The 21,400-nt window shown below is 52.3% G+C and overlaps 3 protein-coding genes across 3 annotated transcripts in view; 2 read left to right on the plus strand and 1 right to left on the minus strand.

The window, feature by feature from the left end:
* LOC100226816 (uncharacterized) overlaps window positions 1–21,400 on the minus strand; it is a 1,189,242-nt gene that overhangs the window by 503,883 nt on the left and 663,959 nt on the right. The window contains 1 exon segment of the mRNA XM_072919754.1: window positions 13,124–13,827. Within this exon segment, the coding sequence (XP_072775855.1) occupies window positions 13,124–13,827 (704 nt within the window).
* Window positions 1–21,400, plus strand: part of LOC121469068 (uncharacterized) — a 662,903-nt gene that overhangs the window by 44,311 nt on the left and 597,192 nt on the right. The window contains exon 4 of the mRNA XM_072919760.1: window positions 1,087–1,685. Within this exon, the coding sequence (XP_072775861.1) occupies window positions 1,087–1,685 (599 nt within the window). The remainder of the gene's footprint in view (window positions 1–1,086; window positions 1,686–21,400) is intronic.
* LOC140680914 (uncharacterized) lies at window positions 19,250–20,727 on the plus strand. Its single transcript, XM_072919817.1, has 2 exons — window positions 19,250–19,542; window positions 19,728–20,727. The coding sequence occupies exons 1-2, from the start codon at window positions 19,407–19,409 to the stop codon at window positions 20,396–20,398; spliced, it is 807 nt and encodes a 268-aa protein (XP_072775918.1). The 5' UTR covers window positions 19,250–19,406; the 3' UTR covers window positions 20,399–20,727.

Here is a 21,400-nt window from a genome sequence, read left to right on the forward strand (position 1 = left end):
GTTGGCTGGACCACGAGGATTTCGTCTCTCTGTTGGTAGCTATTTCCCCTCACCCACCTTCTCTGTCTCTCTATCCTTTATCTCCTTCCTAACCCTTCTATCCCATCTGCTGAGGGCATCAATAAAAGGTGCATTGGCTTTGACTGATACGGAAAGTCCCCCTGCTGTGTGTCCTTTGCACTCTGAGATGGGTAAAATGAAACATCAGGACCCCCACTTGTACCAGCGGATCGTGGCAGCCCAGCACCCTCAATGGGGAGAGCCAGGAGGGGGGAGCTTTTGGGATTGCTGGGACTCCCGGCAGCCTGGGGAGGGCGGGCAGCGAGGAGAAGGGGACCCCCAATCCAAGTGTGACCCCAGCAGCTGGGACAGGGGGGAGCCCTGAACAGCAAAGGGGAGGCAGCAGGGATGGGGAATTCCTGGGAGGCTTTTTCAGGGCTGGATCTCAGTGTTTGGGAGGTTTTTATGGAGCCCAGGTGGCCAGGGACTTCTAGGGATGGACTGGGACAGAGGGACCCTCAAACTCAGCATACTCATCCCTTGTTTTTCCCCAAACCAGGATTTTCCATTCCCAGCCCCTGGGAGGCTGCAAGGAAGAAGAAGATGTCCCAGGACACCGAGGCAGGTGAGGAGGAAGTCAGTGCCCCTTTCCCCCTCTCTCCTGTTCCGTCTCCCAGCCCAGCACGGCCCCCGGCTGCAGGACAGCCCCACTGCCGGTGCCCTCCTGCCGGGGACGCACTGGGGGGATCTCCTTGCCCTTCCCTGTGGCACGGAGGCAAATCCCATCCTCTCCTTGTCCTTCCTACCCCAGAGCAGGAGCTGAGGATGGAGACCAGGAAGGACAAATCCCTGCAGCACAACCTCATGGAAGAGGCCGTTTTGAGCAACTCCATAGCACAGGAATCCAACAGGGAGGAAAAGCCCTGGAGATCCCACAGAAGGAGGGGCTGCAAACCCAGCCCAGGGTGCTCTGAGGAGGAAAGGCCCACTCTGGGCCAGGAAGGTGGGCAGAGCTTCAGCCAGAGCTCGGAGCTGGTGGTCCCTGAGAAGCTTCAGAATGGGGAGAAGCCCCACAAGTGCTTGGAGTGTGGGAAGAGCTTCAGGAAGAGCTCCCACCTGATCAGGCATCAGATGATCCACACTGGAGAATGGCCCTACGAGTGTGGGGAGTGTGGGAAGGGCTTCAGCTGCAACTCTGCCCTTGTCACCCACCAACGCATCCACACCAGGGAGAGGCCCTATGAGTGTCCCGAGTGTCAGAAGAGGTTTCAGACCAGCTCCCATCTCCTCCGGCACCAGCGGATTCACACGGATGAGAGGCCCTTCCGCTGCCCCGACTGCGGGAAGGGCTTCAAGCACAACTCCACCCTCATCACCCACCAGTGCATCCACACTGGGGAGAGGCCCTACGAGTGTGGGAAATGTGGGATGAGCTTCAGCCAGAGATCCAACCTGATCCGCCACCAGAGGATTCACACTGGGGAGAGGCCCTATGAGTGTGGGGAATGTGGGAAGAGCTTCAGCCAGAGATCCAACCTGATCCACCACCAGATGATCCACACTGGGGAACGGCCATACAAATGTGGGGAATGTGGGAAGGGCTTCAGCCGAAGGTCCCAACTGATCACCCACCAAATGATCCACACTGGGGAGAGGCCCTACGAATGTCCCGAGTGTAAGAAGAGGTTTCAGGCCAGATCAAATCTCCTTCTGCACTGGCGGACCCACACTGGGGAGAGGCCCTACGAGTGTCCTCAGTGTGGGAAGAGCTTCTCCAGGAGTTCTCACTTGACCAAACACCAACGGAGGCACCGGTAAGGGAAGCCCTGTGAATGCCCCGACTGCAGGAAGAGCTTCGTGTCCTGCTCCAACTCCATCCCCCATGGGAGGACCCATGTTGGTCAGAGCCCTGATGACCCACATTCCCTGTGATCCCTGCTGAGAAGACACCTGGCTGGTAGTCTCCACGTCCTCCTGGATTCCCATAGACACCTGGATGAACACGGCAGGAACATCCATCGGCACTCTGATCACCATTGAAAATTAATTGGGAAGAGCTGTTTCTTTGACTTTACAGCACGAAAATATCTCACCTGCTGTGTCATTTTTTCTTCTTATGGCATCAAGCAACAATGAATGATCTTGGAGATCTTTTCCTACCTGAATAATTTCCATGTTTATCCCATCAAAACACCTAGAATTGGGGTAAAAATAAAGAAATTAAGCAAAGAGATCTAAAGCTGAATCTAAGTCTGTCCCAGTTCCTGCCCTGGGTATGGTCTCCCCATGCAGGGTACCCCCCACAAAGCGCCCAAATCACTGATGAAGTGCCCGGCTGATCCTGGCTGTGGATTTTCCTGTCCACCAACCTCTCCTGGTGTAAGAGGCCATCTGAAGACCCTCACTCATTTGTCTGCCAATTGCCACGAGAAGAAAAGTCCCCCCAACTCCCCCCCCCCCCCCCGCTGTAGTTCCAGCTTGGAGGAGGCAACAGTGCAGGTGCAGCCACTGCACCGTCATGCCGGCTGTTCCCAACGAGGCCTGGCAAGGACTTGGCAAGCAGTTGGCTGGAACTTGGTGACGACCCAGCATGGACCCAGCACAGGGAGGACTACTGCAATTCCTGCTTCACTCTCCACCTTTAAGCCAAATGAACTGTTGGGGTGACTCTGGTGGTCTCTCACTGCAGACCCCTCATCTGCCTCGTTACCACCGTGACAGACAGAGAACAAGAACCCTCTCCCCAAGGACTGAGACTGAGACCCCGACCACAGAGAGTGGGGGGGAGAATGACATGACCTGTTCTTCTCCAGAAACTTCAATGGACTTATTCTTCATTGTGTTTGTTCTGCCTGGATGATTTTCAGTAGATTCACCTGTCCCCCCCACAGCAATTTCAATAGACTCTCATTGCTCTGCATGTTCCCCCCTTTTTCCTCTGTGGACTATAACTGGACCCCTGGGTTGGGCGGGACTTTGCAGACTCTCCCCAGCACAAGACGAATCCCCATGGTCTGGACCAGTGAGGATCTGGCCTGTGTTGGCAGCTATTCCCATCCCCCTCTCCTCTCTCTCCCTCTCTATCCTTCTTATTTCTTTTCTGACCCCACTATGGTATTTATTGTTCTGACCCCTAATAAATGTGCATTTCTTGTGATTAAACTGATAGTCCCCTGCTGTTTGTCTTTTGCACTTTGGGATCGGCTAAGGAACCATCGCCACATCCCGCTGCAAGCGCATCGTGACATTAAACTGGCGTCACGGACAGGATTTCTGTCCAGGCAGAAGGGTGCAGGTTCTGTGTAGTCTGTAACAAGGCAAGGATGTTTCTCTCCAGCCGCATCTCGCCTGCCAGTCCAAAAAACTGAGCAGTGTCTGGATAGCAAGGGGGGAGATTCGAATTTCCTGCAGACTGCACATTGCCTTGGCGAAAAAGCACCCACACTGTCTTCAGAAATTGCAAAAGATCTCTTAGTGCAAAAGGCGGGACACTGTGTTGTTTTATGTGTGTGTTTAGACTGTCTGGGAAGGAAGGGACAACTTGAAGAAACTAAGCAGAGCCTCCCAGGCAGATTTTGTCTCTTTATCCACCCAGGGAAGTGAAGGGTGGCACAGCGACGGCCGTGTGCTTTGCTAACTTAAGTTTGTATCTCCCTGCTGTGGTTTTGGTCCCTTCACAAAATGAGTAATAACCTTAATGCTAAAGCTAAAGATTAATTTTATGCTTTACTAGCTAAATACAATGCCAAACCTTCTCCGGGAGGGGAGGAATGGGCACAAAGTAACTGGTTTAATTTGGATAATGTGGTTTATAGAATATGTTCTTTACAACATGATACAAAATCTAAACTGGGCAGAAATAAAACCATCTTATGCTCAGTTTTGGGAGTTTGTCTTATGGCAGCTGTAGAAACTCGCTTCGAGAGAAGAAGTGAGGAAAATGCAGTAACAGACTCCCTTCAAAACCTAGTTGAAATTTTGCAAAAACAATTAGATGAAGAAAAGAATAAAAGTAATTTGTTACAAGCTGCCCTTAAAGAGGAACAGATTAAAAATGCAAAGCTCACCAACAAACTAAAAGAAACAGAGGAGAAGGAAACTCCTCTGGGTACTGGGGACACGGTGTCTTCTTAACAACAGGAGATAAACATGACTCATGGTCCCTGACACAGCGTGTGGCTTTTTGGGCCGGGGGAACAAGCCCCTTGGAAAGGGGAGATCCTGTAGCTATAGTTAGCACCCCTGACCAACTCCTGGAAAGTGTGCACAAAGGCACACACAGGGCAGCAGCCCCCCACATTTCCCCTGCTGAACTAATTATTACTGAGGGAGAAAGCAGTTCTCAGGCTGAGGAGCTGAGAGCTGTCTGGAGTGTTTTCCAATGAGAAGCACAGAACGCCTCTCTTGTCTGTATCTACACTGACTCCTACGCTGTGCACCAAATGATCCTGATAATCCAGCACATTACCCTGGCCAACCTGTTCTGGTGGACGTCCCTTACTACAGGGCTGGTACCACTTGTGCTAAAACCCCCTCTGAATAAATGTGCATGGGAAGCCTCTGGTGCTCTAGGGAAAGAGCATTGGATAAATACATGCAGGATAATTCCATCATTCTAACCTTTTCTGCCTCTCACTGGCAGGATTCTGTTGTGTTTACTTTTACAGAAGAATTCCGAGGGACATGAAGACCCCCTAATCCATGATAAAACTGGTAATACTGTCCTGCATCCTACCACAATCCCATGGTCAGAAACCAGCTGAGCCGTTGTGGTCTGAAATAACTGTGGGAGCATGCAGAAAGAGTGAAAAGCTCTCTAAGCACAAAAAGGTTTGTAGGCACCAAAGCGTACAGGATTGTTGGCACAATTTCACATTAACACAAACTGCAGAAGTAGTTTGTCTTTGGACAAAAATACTGAAGCGCTTTCTTTTAAGTTTAAAGTATTGATTTAAATACTGGGGAGGACTTGATATTAATGTTGTGATACTGACCACCCAACCACCGGTTATGCTTAGCCTGAAAATTTTTGAAATTTTTGAAACTGGACCATATATAATCAGGGAAACTGGCCAACAACAAATATTGTTCAATCCGGCATGGTCTCTTAAACAAGTTAAATTGCTAATGCAAAGCAATGTCTCTGAAATTCAGCCAGCTTATTCACCTTTCTGGTAAAATTCTTTCCAGGGTTGGACAACCTGCTTACGACAGTGGAACCCTTCTAAAACACGGGTGCCAAGAGAAATAACTGGTGCTGTGGGAACGGGATTGGGAATTCTAAATAGTACTGATTCAGAAGTATTAATGAATAAATTGGCTGCTACAACTAAAGATTTGACCCAATTACAACAACCACTGCAATCGTCCTTATCGGCCTTGGGAATGCATCAGTGGTTGCTAACAAACATATTACCAAATTGGGAAAAGGTAACTATGAATGACCACGAATTGATAATGGATGCACTCAATGCTACACAAAGCAACGTTTCCTTAGCCCTTAGCTGCATCCAGGCACAATTATGGATGCAGTCAGTTGCTGCTTCAATTATAAGAGAAGGTGAAGAAGGCACGTTAAAGCCAGGGAACCTCAGGAAAACGGGAAACTGGACAAGACAAACGCACATCCAATCAATATGATTAATGCAACGTTCTCCGTTTATTCAAAATCAGGCGGTAGTTTATATAAGCTTCTACATAGTTTACAGAAACAAAGACACTCTGATTGGTAGGCTAACATTGTTTACCTTTTCCTTAAAACGGCCTACACTGTACACCATAAAACCTATACTAGTTCACACCCGGTGGTCCCCACAATACCTTAAGACTATTTTCTATCTGCGCCACAAGCCCTGAATTTCTAACTGCGTCAGAGGCTTTGAAGGCCACACCAGGCCTCAATCTGAGGCCTAGCCTGGAGTAGCTCAACTTTCACAATTCATGCCCTCTTTCTCTCAAAAATGCTGCAACAATTCCCTCTTTTTCTTTTGAGCTACTCAGGCTGGAGTGAAGGCGCAATGAACTAATTTTTGCCCACACTGTAAAAAACACGGTATAACAATTTAAATAACTATAAAGATAAAAAAAAGTGCAATACCCTTTGACCCAGCTAACATGAAAGAAACAATCTTAATTTTAAACATAAACTATAACTTCTAATAAACTAACTTCTGATAAATCTAACTTCACACTTATGATATTTCAACTTATTTTTCTGTACTCTACAAAATTAATTTTCATCAGAACTGGATTCATCAGGGATGTTCCAGGCAAACTGTTGTTGTTCACGTTGTTATCACTGCGAGTTGATATCTTTTTCATCTATTTTTAAAATTCTGTTTCTGCCTTTTCGTATCAATGCAGCGAGAGCATCTGTCCTGTCCATCACACGACTTCTTGGTTGGATGGGTAAAAACACTCACTCAAGTAGAATTTCTGCTGATCCACGTTGGGACCTCCCTCTTTTTCTTTTGCCATTGAAAGACAATGGCAAGATGAACAGAAAAATCACAAGCATTACTAAAACTTATTAAAACTTAGCAAAAAAAAAATTCTATAACATCATTAAAAACACACTTATAAAAAAACCTCAAAGCCCACGATCTTCTGTGGGTGAAACACAAATCTTTGCACAATCCACTTTTGCTGTGCATCCTCTGATCCACTTGTGGAGAGATCAGTGCCCTCTTGCAATTGATAAGTTCCACATTCTTCACTGAAATCCATTTAGATTCTGCACCTGTTAAAACACAAACAAACCCAACACCCCCACAGGGACTGGAGGGTCCTCTCTCAATTCTGTTCCCTAAAACTTGCATGAAGAAATGGAAATATCAACATCTTTGTTATAAACATGAAGAACATTAAGAACAAAACAATGCATATAGTAAAGAAACTAACAACAAATAAAAATCAATCAAATAATACACAATCAATATTACATATAAAATCACAGTTACCAAGTGCTACACTATCAAATTGTCATCCCAGAGTCTGCAGCAGCTGAAAAACCTTAAAACAACAGAGATTTGGATAAAACATGTCCGGATCATGTCTCTCCAAAACCTCCTTTGAGGCTCAGCTGTCCTGTATGGTCAAATTGTCAAGCCAAAAGGACTTGAATACTTTTTTGATGCAGAAAACACCTGGATCAATCACACCATCCACATAGAGCCAGAGCCTGGCCAGAGCTCAAACTCTAATTGGAGGATATGTTTAAAGCAAAAGTCTTAAAAATAACAGTTATAAGTGAAAAACCTTATTATTAACAATTTATCAAAACATCAAATGATTGAACCTGTCTAAAATTTCCTTCAAGACAAAAATTCTCTAAATACAACAAACCTTTTCTTCAAAAATCTGAAAATTTGAAGTCTGAAATCTTGAACCAGAACTTGGACTATAAATTTTTAAAAGAAGATGAACTGCAGCTGCATAGAAAATTGAATAAAGAAAACACATGAGTAGTTAAAAAATCAAACACACAGGATCCTGAAAAACACATCTTACAATCAATCACCTAAAAAAACCCATAAAACATATGAAAACTGACTGTAAATATTAAAACAACACCTCAATACCTTAACATCTTAATAATAATTCTTATCACAAAAATCAGACAACTTACATTATATGATCAACCTATTAACAAGAAATGTTTAAAATAGTTTAAAACAATCTTGTCAAAGCATTCATATAACATTAGTAACAATCACTACTTATCATTACCTATAAAAACTTGACAATTATTATTTATCTTATTATCTATAAAAACTCAAAAACAGAAATTGTGAACTCAATGCCAACATTCCATCTGACTGACTTTTCTCAAATCTTTGTTTTCAAAGACATTTTTAGCAATTAAATCATTATTAACATTTCTATCTTTTTTTTTTACAGTAATTTTCATCCACATTGTATTTGAAATAACTTTGATTTGCATAATGTCCATCCTTCTTGGTATCATGGAAAACACTCAGTATTGCTATAGTTTTTCATTACGTCTTTTGTCTCCTTGTGTTGTTGCTTGATAAAGCAGCTGCAATTATGTGTCCTTGTTGTTGAATTGCATCCTGGATTGCAGCGGTGAATGCTGCAGCTTGGTTGCTCTGTTCTGCGCGTGTGGCTCTGACAAGCATCTCATCGACTGGACAGCCCTGAGGAAGGGTGGCTAGGATGGTTCTGGTGGGTGGGTTAGCATTCTCAAAAGCAAGGGATCGGAATAAATGTTCCTGAACGTCTGGTGGCACGTCAGGTGCATCCTTTAAAGCAGCTGACAGCCTATCAATAAATTGTCCAAATGGTTCAGTGGCTCCTTTGCTTTATGGTGGCATAGGATGCTGACTTTTTCTTGTCTGGTACCAAAAGCAAAGCTTGATGGGCCAATTGCTGTGACAATTTATGTATTTCAACAGGAAAGGTAAATTGCACCTGATTGGTTGCATATGGTCCTCGCCCAGTCAGCATATCTGGCTGGACTCCAAAAAAGGGGTCTCCCACATCTGTGTGTTTGTTGGCCTCTTCAATTGCCAACCGCTTCCATTCCCTTTCAAACATGAGGAATTGAGAAGGTGTCAGAAGCAGGGATGCAATGTTAGATGAATCACCAGGACAAAGCACATCTGCTGTGAATATATACTGAATGATGTTCCTGGCTGCTTCTGATCTGATCCCATAAGCGGTGACTGTCTGCTTAGCTAATTGTAGGATTTTCCAGTGATGGGGCTCCCAGATGGCATTCCCATTAGACACTATAACAGGACAAGCCAGGGAGCTGGCAGCTTTCCAGTCACCGTCTAAAAAAGCATCTTTCACAACTGACGCCCATCGGGACTGCAAGGGATTTTTTAAAACTGCTGGCGATGCCAATTGCTGGCCAGTGGAAGGTTCCACTGGTGGAGCCTGACGATTTGAGAGGGTGGCAAGGCGGGCTATTTCTTTCTGTAACGTATTTGGTCTTTGTATCTTGTTCTGTGATCGCGTGTCCCTGCTGCAATTGACAACAGAGAGGTCTGGTTCTGAGTCATCAGAATCTGAGCTCGGTGGGAGAGGGCAGCGCAGCGCTACCGTGGTGGGATGGGAACTGGCATTTTCAGGGTTCTGCTCTGGTGTTGTTTGGGTGGCTACTTCTGCCACTCCGCTAGCATTGGGGTGCCCAGCCCCTCTAAGCCGCGCCAGGCTGCTGGCCGCGGCCGCCGCCGCCGGCGGGTATCGGCGAGCCGCTCCTCTGCGTTTGCACGCACCGGAGGCAGCCGCCGCCGCTGCCGCTGCGGGGGGGCGCGGGGCCAGCGCCGCCTCGCTCTCGTCTCCACCCTGGTCTCTGCCTTGATCTCCGCCCCCGGTTTCATCCTCCTGACTCAGCCCTGTTTCGTCACCAACTCCGCCTGCCTCCTCAGGTGTCTCCCCGCCTCCCGAGGGACCCGGGAGGGCCACTTCCTGGTCTGCCGCATTTCGCGAAACCGCCGAGCTGTTAACATCCGCTGCTCGTGAGCACACTTCCGCTCCGGGCGCGGCCGCATCCCCGCTCCGTCTCGCGCCAGCCGGCTCCGCGCCTCCCTCCAGACGAGTGACAACATCCCTGACAGAGGGGCTGACTGGAGCTTTCTGCCCTCGCACTGGCCGCATATTACAAACATTAAAAAATTTTTCAACCCGAGATGGCTTTCGCGCTTCTATCTGTTCTGACGTGGACTGCTCAAATGCTTGAATTGCAGCTTCCGCTGCTCTTTTGTCCGCGGCCATGCTCTGTAAGGTATGTATAACTTTCTTCCAAACACCTCCAAGCTCTAATAGTGTTTTCTTGTCCTTTTTGCCCTCTATGACCGCATCCCAAAGCAGCTGCCCCAGCTCTTGCCATTCGGTTTCACTAAAAATCAGGGAAGGTTTTTGCAGCTTGCCTTTGCTTCTTGCCCAAAGGACCAACTGTTCTAAATCGGCTTCTTTAACTTTTTCAGCTCTCTTTGAGAGAATATGAAAGAGCAGCCGCACTGAAGCCTGTAAATCTCCATCCATGGTGAACCTTTCACCCTCTCTCTGTCTCCGCGGCTTACCTCAACCTCCGCGGGCTGCTCCGCTCTCGCTTTTCTGCGGCAAGGCAGCACCCCGCTCCAGCTTCCTGGCCTCGGCCACATCCACCCCCGCCGTTCGGGTCTCTTGTGAACGCCGAGGTCTTCCCACTGCTCCACGGACTCTCGCAAACAAACAACAATGCGAAGAGTCTTTTTCCTCCCGTTGGGAACGGCCCAATTCGGAGTTTGGAGACTTCTGCTCCGTCCCACTTGATCCCCGTTCACAAAAAGTGAATTTGGGATCCCGGTCCCGCCACCATGAGGCTATTTGGACCTGAATTTCTGTCGCGCGACTCAAACCCGACTGCCCGTTACTCTAAAAGTAATTTGGCAGCCTTTTCGGAGCCTCCTGAGTCCCTGGTCCGGGCGCCACTTAAAGCCAGGGAACCTCAGGAAAACGGGAAACTGGACAAGACAAACGCACATCCAATCAATATGATTAATGCAACGTTCTCCGTTTATTCAAAATCAGGCGGTAGTTTATATAAGCTTCTACATAGTTTACAGAAACAAAGACACTCTGATTGGTAGGCTAACATTGTTTACCTTTTCCTTAAAACGGCCTACACTGTACACCTATAAAACCTATACTAGTTCACACCCGGTGGTCCCCACAATACCTTAAGACTATTTTCTATCTGCGCCACAAGCCCTGAATTTCTAACTGCGTCAGAGGCTTTGAAGGCCACACCAGGCCTCAATCTGAGGCCTAGCCTGGAGTAGCTCAACTTTCACAATTCATGCCCTCTTTCTCTCAAAAATGCTGCAACAGCACGTTTCCTACTGAGATTCGGAAAATAGTTTGGGACAGTGCCACTGACTTTGAAAGAAATTTCCAATCCTGGTGGAATATGGTGAATTTTACCTATGACCCCATCACAGACTTAGCCACAGCTTTTGTGTTAACCATACGCAATGCCTCCGTGCATTCAATATTCCCCATCATTGCATTAGGAGTGAATCATCATAGAGCCACTCTCTGCCCTTCTGAGCATAGAGAATGGGCCCGACAAATTGATGATAAATGGTAAACTGTTAATTTAGAATCTTGTATTGTCCCAGAACAACAAGGGTTCATCTGTGAAAGCAATGCAATTATAGCTCAGGATATTTGTCTGGACACAGAACAAAATATCTGTCACTTTGAAATTCATCCTGACAAAACTCCTGAAACATTCCTTGTATATACAGGCAATGGATGAGCATGCTTTAGAACTGCTTGTAACACAGTGTTTGTAGAAGACACAGTATTAGATCCTAAAAATCATTCAAACTTATGTGCTTGCAACTTCACTAAAACTACAGGATTGATTTGTTCTCAGAAAATTGTTTTAATATTGATTCTATTAGATTGTTATTTAATCAATGATTTTCAGTAGATTTGCCTGTTCCCCCCACAGCAATTTCAATAGACTCTCATTGCTCTGCATGTTCCCTCCTTTTCCCTCTGTGGACTATAACTGGACCCCTGGGTTGGGCGGGACTTTGCAGACTCTCCCCAGCACAACAAGACGGATCCCCATAGTCCGGACCAGTGAGGATCTGGCCTGTGCTGGCAGCTATTCCCATCCCCCTCTTCTCTCTCTCCCTCTCTAGCCTTCTTATTTCTTTTCTGATCCCACTATGGTATTTATTGTTTTGGCCCCTAATAAAGGTGCATTTGTTGTGATTAAACTGATAGTCCCCTGCTGTTTGTCTTTTGCACTTTGGGATTGGCTAAGGAACCATCACGACACCCGCTACCAGCGGATGGTGACACCCCCCAGGAGACCTGGCCCGAGCTCCCCCTCCCCGCTCACCTGCGGGATGGGGGGCGATGATCCCACAGGTGGGGGCTGCGAATTCAGGCAGGGCTGACCGCGCGCTTCTCTCTGCTCTGCTCCATCCGCATTTAAACCTCCTCTTCCTCTTCCTGCCGCCCCTCCTCTTCCATCCCCCCTCCTCCTCCTCCTCCTCCCTAAGCCCACCTCCCGCTCCGCCTTCATCCCTCCCCCTCCTCTTCCCCGGCAGCGCTGGGAGGGACTGGGCTCTACCGAAATCCTACTGGGATCCTACTGGGAGTGACTGGGACTGTACTGGTATCATACTGGGATCATACTGGAACCGTACTGGGGTCGAATGGGACTGTACTGGCTTTGCACAGACACCATAGTGCCCCACACAATCCCCGCTCCCGAAGGCCGAACCGTGAGGGGAAAGGGGCGAGGAAAGGGCAGGACCGTGAGGGGAAAGGGGGCGAGGAAAGGGCGGGATCGTGAGGGGAAAGGGGCGGCTCAGGCGAAGGGCGGAACTGTGAGGGGATGCTCTGTGAGGCGGCGCTCTGCAAACAGAACTGCCACGGACGGAAAATGAACGGCAAAGAAATCAGTAAGTCTGAAAGTTTTATTTGCTATCAAATACATCCCAGCCACCCAGCCCCACACAATCCCCATCTCACCGCTCCAAATTGGGATCCCACTTCTCCCGATCTCCTCCCAGCCCCATCTCAGCGTGGCAGCTGTAGAATCAAAAGTGTTTGGTGTGGGATTGAAGTTTTTTTTTTTTTGTGGTGGCAACAAGCAATTTGAGGTGGGATTAAGGCTCTGTGGGTTAAAATTCAGTTGTTTTAAGAGGGATGTGAGTGGTTTTGAGGTGAAAGAGCGATCCCTCTTGGCCCTTGGAGCACAGAGAGATTGAGAAGAGAAAAAAATTAAGGTCAACACGAAAGGAGAAGCAGCAAGGTGTGTTCCCAACATGGATGACAGGGAATGTGGGTCACCAGGGCTGTGCCCAATGTGGGTCCTCCAGTGGGGGATGGAGTTTAGCTCTTCTCGCACTCGGGGCACTCGCAGGGCTTCCCTTACCGGTGCCTCCGTTGGTGTTCGGTCAAGTGGGAGCTCTGTGAGAATCTCTTCCCACACTCCCCACACTCGTAGGGCCTCTCCCCAGTGTGGATGCGCTGGTGCCTGAGGAGGTGGGAGTTCTGCCTGAATCCCTTCCCGCAGTCGGGGCAGCAGAAGGGCCTCTCCTCTGTGTGAATCCGATAGTGCTGGAGGAGACAGGAGCTGGTCTGAAACCCCTTCCCACACTCAGAACACTCGTAGGGCCTTTCCCCAGTGTGGGTCCTCTGGTGCTTGATCAGGCTGGAGCTCTGGCTGAAGCTCTTCCCACACTCCCCACACTCGTAGGGCCTCTCCCCAGTGTGGATGCGGCGATGCTGGATGAGGGTGGAGTTCTGCCTGAATCCCTTCCCGCAGTCGGGGCAGCAGAAGGGCCTCTCCTCCCTGTGAACCCGATAGTGCTTGAGGAGACACGAGCTGGTCTGAAACCTCTTCCCACACTTGGAACACTCGTAGGGTCTCTCCCCAGTGTGGGTCCTCTGGTGCTTGATCAGGATGGAGCTGTAGGTGAAGCTCTTCCCACACTTCCCACACTTGTAGGGCCTCTCCCCGGTGTGGATGCGGCGATGCCTGATGAGGCTGGAGTTCTGCCTGAATCCCTTCCCGCAGTCGGGGCAGCAGAAGGGCCTCTCCTCCCTGTGAACCCAATAGTGCCGGAGGAGACACGAGCTGATCTGAAACCTCTTCCCACACTTGGAACACTCGTATGGCCTCTCCCCAGTGTGGATCACCTGGTGCCGGATCAGGCTGGAGCTCCGGCTGAAGTTCTTCCCACACTCCCCACACTCATAGGACTTCTCCCCAGTGTGGGTCCTCTGGTGCAGAATCAGCTCGGGCCTCGTCCTGAAGCCCTTCCCACACTCCGAGCACTTGTGGGGCTTCTCCCCATCATGGAGCTGCTCAGGGACCCCCAGCTCCGAGCTCTGGCTCGATCTCCGGCCGCCTCCCCGGCCCAGGGTGGGTCTTTCCCCCTCAGATCCCCGCGATCTGCGTTTGCAGCCCCTCCTCGTGCGGGATCTCTGGAGCTTTTCCTCCCAGTCGGGTTCCTGTGCCGTGGAGCCGCTCAAAACAGCCTCTTCCACCAGGTTCTGCTGCGGGGATTTGTCCTCCCTGCTCTCCATCCTCAGCTCCTGCTCTGCGGGAGGAAGGACAAGGAGAGGCTCTTCCTCTTCCTCGCAGCCTCCCAGGGGCTGGGAATGGGAAATCCTGGTTTGGGGAAAACAAGGGATGAGCACGTTGAGTTTGAAGCTCCCTCTGTCCCAGCCCATCTCTAGAAGTCCCTGGCTACCTGGGCTCCATAAAAACCTCCCGAACACCGAGATCCAGCCCTAAAAAAGCCTCCCAGGAGTTCCCCGTCCCTGCTCCCCCCCTTTGCTGTTCGGGGCTCCCCCCTGTCCCAGCTGCTGGGGTCACGCTTGGATTGGGGGTCCCCCTTCTCCTCGCTGCCCGCCCTCCCCAGGCTGCCGGGAGTCCCAGCAATCCCAAAAGCTCCCCCCTCTTGGCTCTCCCCATTCAGGGATGCCGGGGCTGTTTGGGCTCCTGGGCTCCCTTCTCCCCTTCTTCCCTGCTCTGGGCTGCAGGGTCTCCAAGGAGTCCCACCAAGGGGCCTTTTCCGCTCAGCTTCGCAGTTCTTCCTTCTCCAAACATCTCCCCAAAAAACCCAACCCAGGCACCCCCCAGGAGACCTGGCCCGAGCTCCCCCTCCCCGCTCACCTGCGGGATGGGGGGCGATGATCCCACAGGTGGGGGCTGCGAATTCAGGCAGGGCTGACCGCGCGCTTCTCTCTGCTCTGCTCCATCTGCCTTTAAAACTCCTCTTCCTCTTCCTGCCGCCCCTCCTCTTCCATCCCCCCTCCTCCTCCTCCTCCTCCTCCTCCTCCTCCTCCTCCTCCTCCCTAAACCCACCTCCCGCTCCTCCTCCATCCCTGCCCTTCTCTCCCTGCCTTTCCTTCCCCCTCCTCCTGTTCTCTAACCCCACCGCCTTCTGCTCCCTCATCCCTCATCTTCCATCGCTCCTCCTCCTCCTCCTGTGTCCCAGCCCCTCCCTCCTGTCCTCCTTTATCCCTTCACTTCCATCCCCCCTCCTCCTCCTCCTCCTCCTCCCCCAGCAGCAGCGACACCCTCGGTTCCCGTTCCCGCAGCCCCGGCAGCCCGCGGCAGGAGCGGGGATGGAGCCGGGACAGGTCGGGATGGGCAGCGCGGGGCTCTCGGCTGCTCCCAGCCGCTGTTCCAGGGGGGAACCGGGCCCGGGCCAAAGGAGAGGCAAACTGGGGAAACTGGGGGCTGCACATCCAAACTGGGGCTGCCTGGGGACCCTGCCTGGGCACTGCCGGCCCTTGGGGCTCCTCTGGGACATCCGGGAGGGGGGAGCACACAGAGGGCTGGGGGATGCCAGGAGTGGCAGCACTGGGAGGGACTGGGCTCTGCTGGGACCCTACTGGGACGGACTGGGACTGTGCTGGCTTTGTCCTGACACCATACTGGGATCATACTGGGAGGGACTGGGACTGGGCTGCTTTTGTGCTGACACCATACTGGGATCATACTGGGAGGGACTGGGATTGTGCTGGCTTTGTCCTGACACCATACTGGGATCATACTGGGAGGGACTGGGACTGGGCTGCTTTTGTGCTGACACCATACTGGGATCATACTGGGAGGGACTGGGATGGAACTGGTTAGTACTGGGATGAACTGGGATGGACTGGGAGGTTACTGGTTTGGGGTTACTGGGAGGGGATTGGGAGGTACTGGGATGGACTGGGACATTACTGGTTTGCACTGGGATGAACTGGGAGGGACTGGTTTGGAGTTTAGGGTTAGTGGGAGGGGATTGGGATGGACTGGGATGAACTGTGAGTTACTGGTTTGGGGTTTAGGGTTAGTGGGAGGGGATTGGGATGGACTGGGATGAACTGGGAGTTACTGGGATGGACTGGGGCCATACTGGGCTGAACTGGGAGGGACTGGGAAGCCAAACTGGGCAAACTGGGAGAGACTGGGAAGCCAAACTGGGCAAACTGGGAGGGACTCGGATCGTACTGGGAGGGACTGGGAATGGGAACTGAGCAAGCTGGGAGTTACTGGGAGGGAACCGGGAGGTTACTGGGATGAACTGGGAGTTACTGGAACGTTACTGGGATGGACTGGGAGGGGATTTGGGCTCACTGGGATGAACTGGGGCCATACTGGGGCGTTACTGGTTTGAACTGGGAGGAACTGGGAGCTCCGGGGGGGGGGGGGGGCGGGACTCGCTCCGGGCCGGTTCCATTCCCACCCGCGGGGAGGTGGGGGGGGGGGAAGGAGCCGTTCCCTCACCATTTCCTCAGCTGGGCGCGGCGCGCTGCGGGACCTGCGGACGGCAGCGGAGCTCGGGGCGGATCCCGGCGCTGATCCCGGTGATCCCGGCGGGATCCGCTCCCCCTTTCCCCGATCCCGGCACCCACCGGAGCGGCGGCGGCGGCGGCTGCGGAGGGCGGCGCGGGGGCTGCCGGGAATGGCGGCGGCTGTGGCGGGCGCGGGGCATGCCGGGATACACCGAGGCAAACGGCGCGACGCCATGTTGTCGCGCCGCGCGGCTCGCTTTACGGCGGTGTGGCGAGGTGAGGGTGTCGCGAAGCAGCAGGCGCGGTTTGCTTTACGGCGGTGTGGCGGGGAACATCTGGAGAACATCTGAGAACATCTGAGAACATCTGGAAACGGTTGGGAACGGCTGGGAACGGCCCCACAGGAGCTCCAGAGGAGCTCTATCCAGAGGCACCTGGGAGCCTTCAGCAATCCAGCCAGCAACGCACGGGCAGGAGGACACGGATGGTGCTTCCTGCCTGGGACAGGGCTTGTGGCAGCAAAGGCCTGTGCCAAAGCACTCGGGCAGCTGCAGCGGGAGGCAGGAGAGCTGGAAGCTCCGTGTCCGTGTGTCCCCGTGTCCGTGTGTCCCGTGTCCGTGTGTCCCCATGTCCGTGTGTCCCCGTGTCCCTGTGTCCCCGTGTCCGTGTGTCCCGTGTCCGTGTGTCCCCATGTCCGTGTGTCCCCTTGTCCGTGTGTCCCGTGTCCGTGTGTCCCCATGTCCGTGTGTCCCCTTGTCCGTGTGTCCCCGTGTCCGTGTGTCCCGTGTCCGTGTGTCCCTGTGTCCGTGTGTCCCCGTGTCCCTGTGTCCCCGTGTCCCTGTGTCCCGTGTCCGTGTGTCCCCGTGTCCCTGTGTCCCCGTGTCCGTGTGTCCCGTGTCCGTGTGTCCCCATGCCCATGTGTCCGCTGCCCGCTCGCCCCCGTGTCCAGCCCCGCGCTCCCCGGGACAGCCCCTGAGCCTGTCCAAACAGGGGAACTTTGCCCTGTTCAGCCCAGACCTGGCTTGCTTTGCTTGCTTCTGCTTTTGCCTTTGCTTCCTAGTTAGGTTACCTAAGCAGTCCAATTCTTTCCCTGGACTGTTTTTTTTTCCTTTCCTCTTCCTGAATACCATCCAACCTGCACTGGACTGGGATCTGGGAAACACTGAGGAACAGACAAGAGTTTCTTGTTTTAAATAGAATGTATGCATAACCATGAAGGATATATGAATATGCAATAGTGTAGTTTTAAGGGTGATTCCTTTGTTCACAAGGTATGCTTGTTGTGGCTTAAGTGCCCGAGAGCTCCGGGCTGGAGCGGAGGGGCTGCGGGAGGAGGAGGAGGGACAGGAGGAGCGGCGGGAGCAGGAGCGGGAGAATCCCGCCGCTCGCACCGCCCGCACGCCGGGGCTGCAGCACCCCCTGCCCCGCCAGCATCGCCCCAGCCCCGAGCCGCAGGGCAGGGGGAGGCCGAGCTCGCCCCGGCTCTATCCAGGGGTCTCCGGGAGGATTTTTCTGGAGAGCGCTCGGAGCCGGCAGATGCCGAGCCCCGGATCCCTCCGGGCTCCCCAAGAGGAGCTTTTTCGGGGGGAGAGGAGCTGTGATCGCCCCTCGGAGGGTCCCGGGGGACCACGCGGGGCTGACCCGGTGCTGACAGGGCGGGACATTAGTTTTGGGGATCCCCGTGAGAGCCGGGGCTGCGGAACGTGGGACCCCCGGGGCGGCAGAGGGGAAGGGGCGATACCGGAGCTGGGGGACCCCCGGCAGCCGGAGATGAGGCGGGGACGGGACCCCTGAGCCTGGCAGGGCCTGTCCTGGGGTGACCTCACGATGCTCGTACCCCCATTGGTCCGTTTGGCCCCGAAATGAGTTCTGCACCTTCAGGGCTGGTTCTGAGAGCGAAGAGGGGGAGGAAGAAGCGCGCAGTTTGTTTTCAGGAGCTGCACTCACCCCTCCACATTCCGGCTCCTGGGCTGCTGAGATGCCTTAAGGAGCTGGGACAGAGGCCAGACGGAGCCAAGAGGAATAAAGTGGATATTTATTGAAGTGCCTTCAAAGGCCACACCCCGGCAGTGCCGGAGCCACGGTCGGGGCTCTGCCCGGATGGCTCCGAGATGGAAGCAAAAGAGGGCTTGGCCATGAGAGCTCACATTTTTATAAGTGTTAGTCCGTTTGCATACAGGATTTAACTGCCCAGTTAATACCTTCCAATTATGAACTTTCATCCTCCTTGCTTGCCTGCCCTCCTCTTTTCCTGTTGTTTGTGCTTTGGGCCTGAAGTTTGAAGAGATTGTCCTTGACTCTCCAGCTAGAACAGGATTGTTTTGTCTTCACCACCCTGTGAAAAGATCCCAGGAGCACTTAATATAAAGCTAGAAGCTGCACACCAAAACAGAACAGAAAAACTTAAACCTGAGTATCAGTTGTCTGCCAACAGACAGCAGGACAGAGCTCTCCTTTGCTTTTAGTTAGTTTTTAGCTCGCTGAGGCAGAGAAGTTCCCTGGGCTGTGGTTTTTCTTTTTCTTTGGAGCTGTTTAAACCTGCTCTGGACTGAACACCAGAAGAGCACCGGCAGCTCACACCTGTGGCCCACCGGGCTGGGCCTGGGCCATGGAGGGACTGATCAGAGCCTGAGTGAGCCGAGCTACAGCCCACGGAGGGACTTTCTGAGTTTGTCGTCTCTTTTGGAGCAACAACAGGTTTTATTGTTTAATATTGTTCATGTTTTGTGCTGGTGAATGCTTTGCCTGTTAAATAAACAGGTTTTTTCCACTTTTCTCCAAGAAAATCTTTTTCCAAACTGGTTGTGAGAGAGGCTGCTTGAATCTGCTTTATAGACAATCCCCTTTGGGCGTTTTCTCCCAAATTTGCTCTAAACCAGGACATGGTGGTGGGGAGAGGGGGGAGCCCCAAGTGCCTGGACTGGGGGGAGGCTGGAGAGGGGGACCCTTGTACTACAAAACCCACCATCATCCCTAAGCAGGACCCTGGAGAAGGGGGATCCCCAGGACCCATGAGGATCCCCAGCAGCCCTGAGATGGGAGACACCAGAACCCCAGAGGGATGAGACTGGAAATGGGACACTCCTGGTGGCTTTTTTTGATCCACTCGTGATTTTTGGAGGAGACTTCTGGAGATGGATTTGGGCAGGAGGAATCCCCAACCCAAGGTGTTCACACCATGTTTTTCCCCACACCAGGATTTCCCACTCCCAAACTTTGGCTGCATGGAGGAGGAGGCTGCGAGGAAGATGGCCCAGGACACTGAGGCAGGTGAGGAGGAAGTCAGTGCCCCTTTCCCCCTCTCTCCTGCTCCATCTCCCAGCCCAGCACAGCCCCGGCTGCAGGACAGCCCCGCTGCCGGTGCCCTCCTGCCGGGGACGCACTGGGGGGATCTCCTTGTCCTTCCCTGTGGCACGGAGGCAAATCCCATCCTCTCCTTGTCCTTCCTACCCCAGAGCAGGAGCTGAGGATGGAGAGCAGGGAGGACAAATCCCTGCAGCAGAAGATCGTGGAAGAGGCTGTTTTGAGTGGCTCCATGGCAGAGGAATCCAACGGGGAGGAAAAGCCCCAGAGATCCCACAGGAGGAGGGGCTGCAAACGCAGATCACGGGGATCTGAGGAGGAGAAACCCACCTTGTGCCAGGAAGGTGGACAGAGTTTCAGCCAGGGATCAGAGCTGGTGGTCCAGGAGCAGCCTCATGACAGGGAGAGGCCCTACGAGTGCTCGGAGTGTGGGAAGAGCTTCAGGAAGAATTTCAATCTGATCTGCCACCAGAGGATCCACACTGGGGAACGGCCTTACGAGTGTGGGGAGTGTGGGAACAGCTTCAGCCACAGGTCTGACCTGATTGTCCACCAGAGATTCCACACTGGGGAGAGGCCCTACGAGTGTCCTGAGTGTGGGAAGAGGTTTCACACCAGCTCCCATCTCCTTGTACATCAGCGGATTCACAGACAGGAGAGGCCCTTCCGCTGCCCCGACTGCGGGATGGGCTTCAAGCACAACTCCACCCTCGTCACCCACCGGCGCATCCACACCGGGGAGAGGCCCTACGAGTGTCCCCGGTGTGGGAAGAGCTTCTCAGACCGCTCATTCTTTACCCGGCACCAGCGGAGGCACCGGTAAGGGAAGCCCTGCGAGAACCTCACCTGCAGGAAGAGCTTCGTGCGCTGCTCCAGCTCCATCCCCATCAGAGGACCCACCCTGGTCAGAGCCCTGGTGACCCACATGCCCTGTGATACACAGAGGGAAGTGGCTGCTGTTCCTTTTATTTTGCCTCTTATTATCTTTTATCTTCCTCCCTCCAAAACACAGAAAATTGGGATTAAAATCAACAAATTCATCAAAAGTATCTAAAGCCTCACACTTTACTTGTGTTTTGAGGAATCTTGGGTTCCAGGAGATATCTGTGAGGATATAGGGGAGTTCGGGGGCTATTTGTTTTAGTTGTCTTTATTTCTTGGCACTCCAAAAGATGAGAGGGACTGATGTGTCTGCTCAAATCCACTCAGTGCCACTAAAAACTGCTGAATCGCACCCCAAAATTACTCAATTCCACCGCCTCTGAGGGTGAAATTGGGTTGGAAGGGGATTGGGCAATGTGGGATGCAAATCAGGAGGGTGAGATGAGAATTGGGTGGGGCGGGATGGGTGGGATGGGGATTGGGAGGTGTGAAATGGGGGAAGTACAGCTTGGGAAGGGGTCTTGATGTCCAGGAGGGGTCGCATGGGTAGAGGTTGGCATTTGGGAGGTGGGGTGGGGTCTGGAATGAGACAGCCAAAGTTTGGGGGTGATTAAGATAGGCGGAGCCCATTACTGAGTGAGTGTTTGAATAGTCTACATACATGAGGAGCTGCTGGGGTGTCTCACATTCCTGAGGCAGTTTTGGGGCACTCCCCAGCTCTTGGGGGGTTTCCTGAGAGCAGCTCCATGGAGCCCCATGGCCAGGGGTAGTTGCCATGGGCATGAGCTCAGAGCTGTGCCAGAGTCCATTGCCTTGGTGCTGAGAGCAGAGAAATGATGAATGGCCCCAGACATCTCCAGTGTGTGTGTGGAAGCCTGTGAGCTTACTGGGGAGAGGGCAAAAGCGATCCCCTGGAGAAATGCACCGTAGGCTCTGGGCATTC

The sequence above is a fragment of the Taeniopygia guttata genome, chromosome 30 (genome assembly GCF_048771995.1).
Source record: "Taeniopygia guttata chromosome 30, bTaeGut7.mat, whole genome shotgun sequence".
NCBI classification, from domain to species: domain Eukaryota; kingdom Metazoa; phylum Chordata; class Aves; order Passeriformes; family Estrildidae; genus Taeniopygia; species Taeniopygia guttata.

What these genes read in the sequence shown, in the direction of transcription:
- LOC140680914 (XM_072919817.1), top strand. Translation starts at nt 19,407, where the DNA reads ATGGATTTGGGCAGGAGGAATCCCCAACCCAAGGTGTTCACACCATGT. An exon ending in GGCCCAGGACACTGAGGCAG is followed by an intron (nt 19,543 to 19,727) that starts GTGAGGAGGAAG and finishes TTCCTACCCCAG; the next exon opens with AGCAGGAGCTGAGGATGGAG.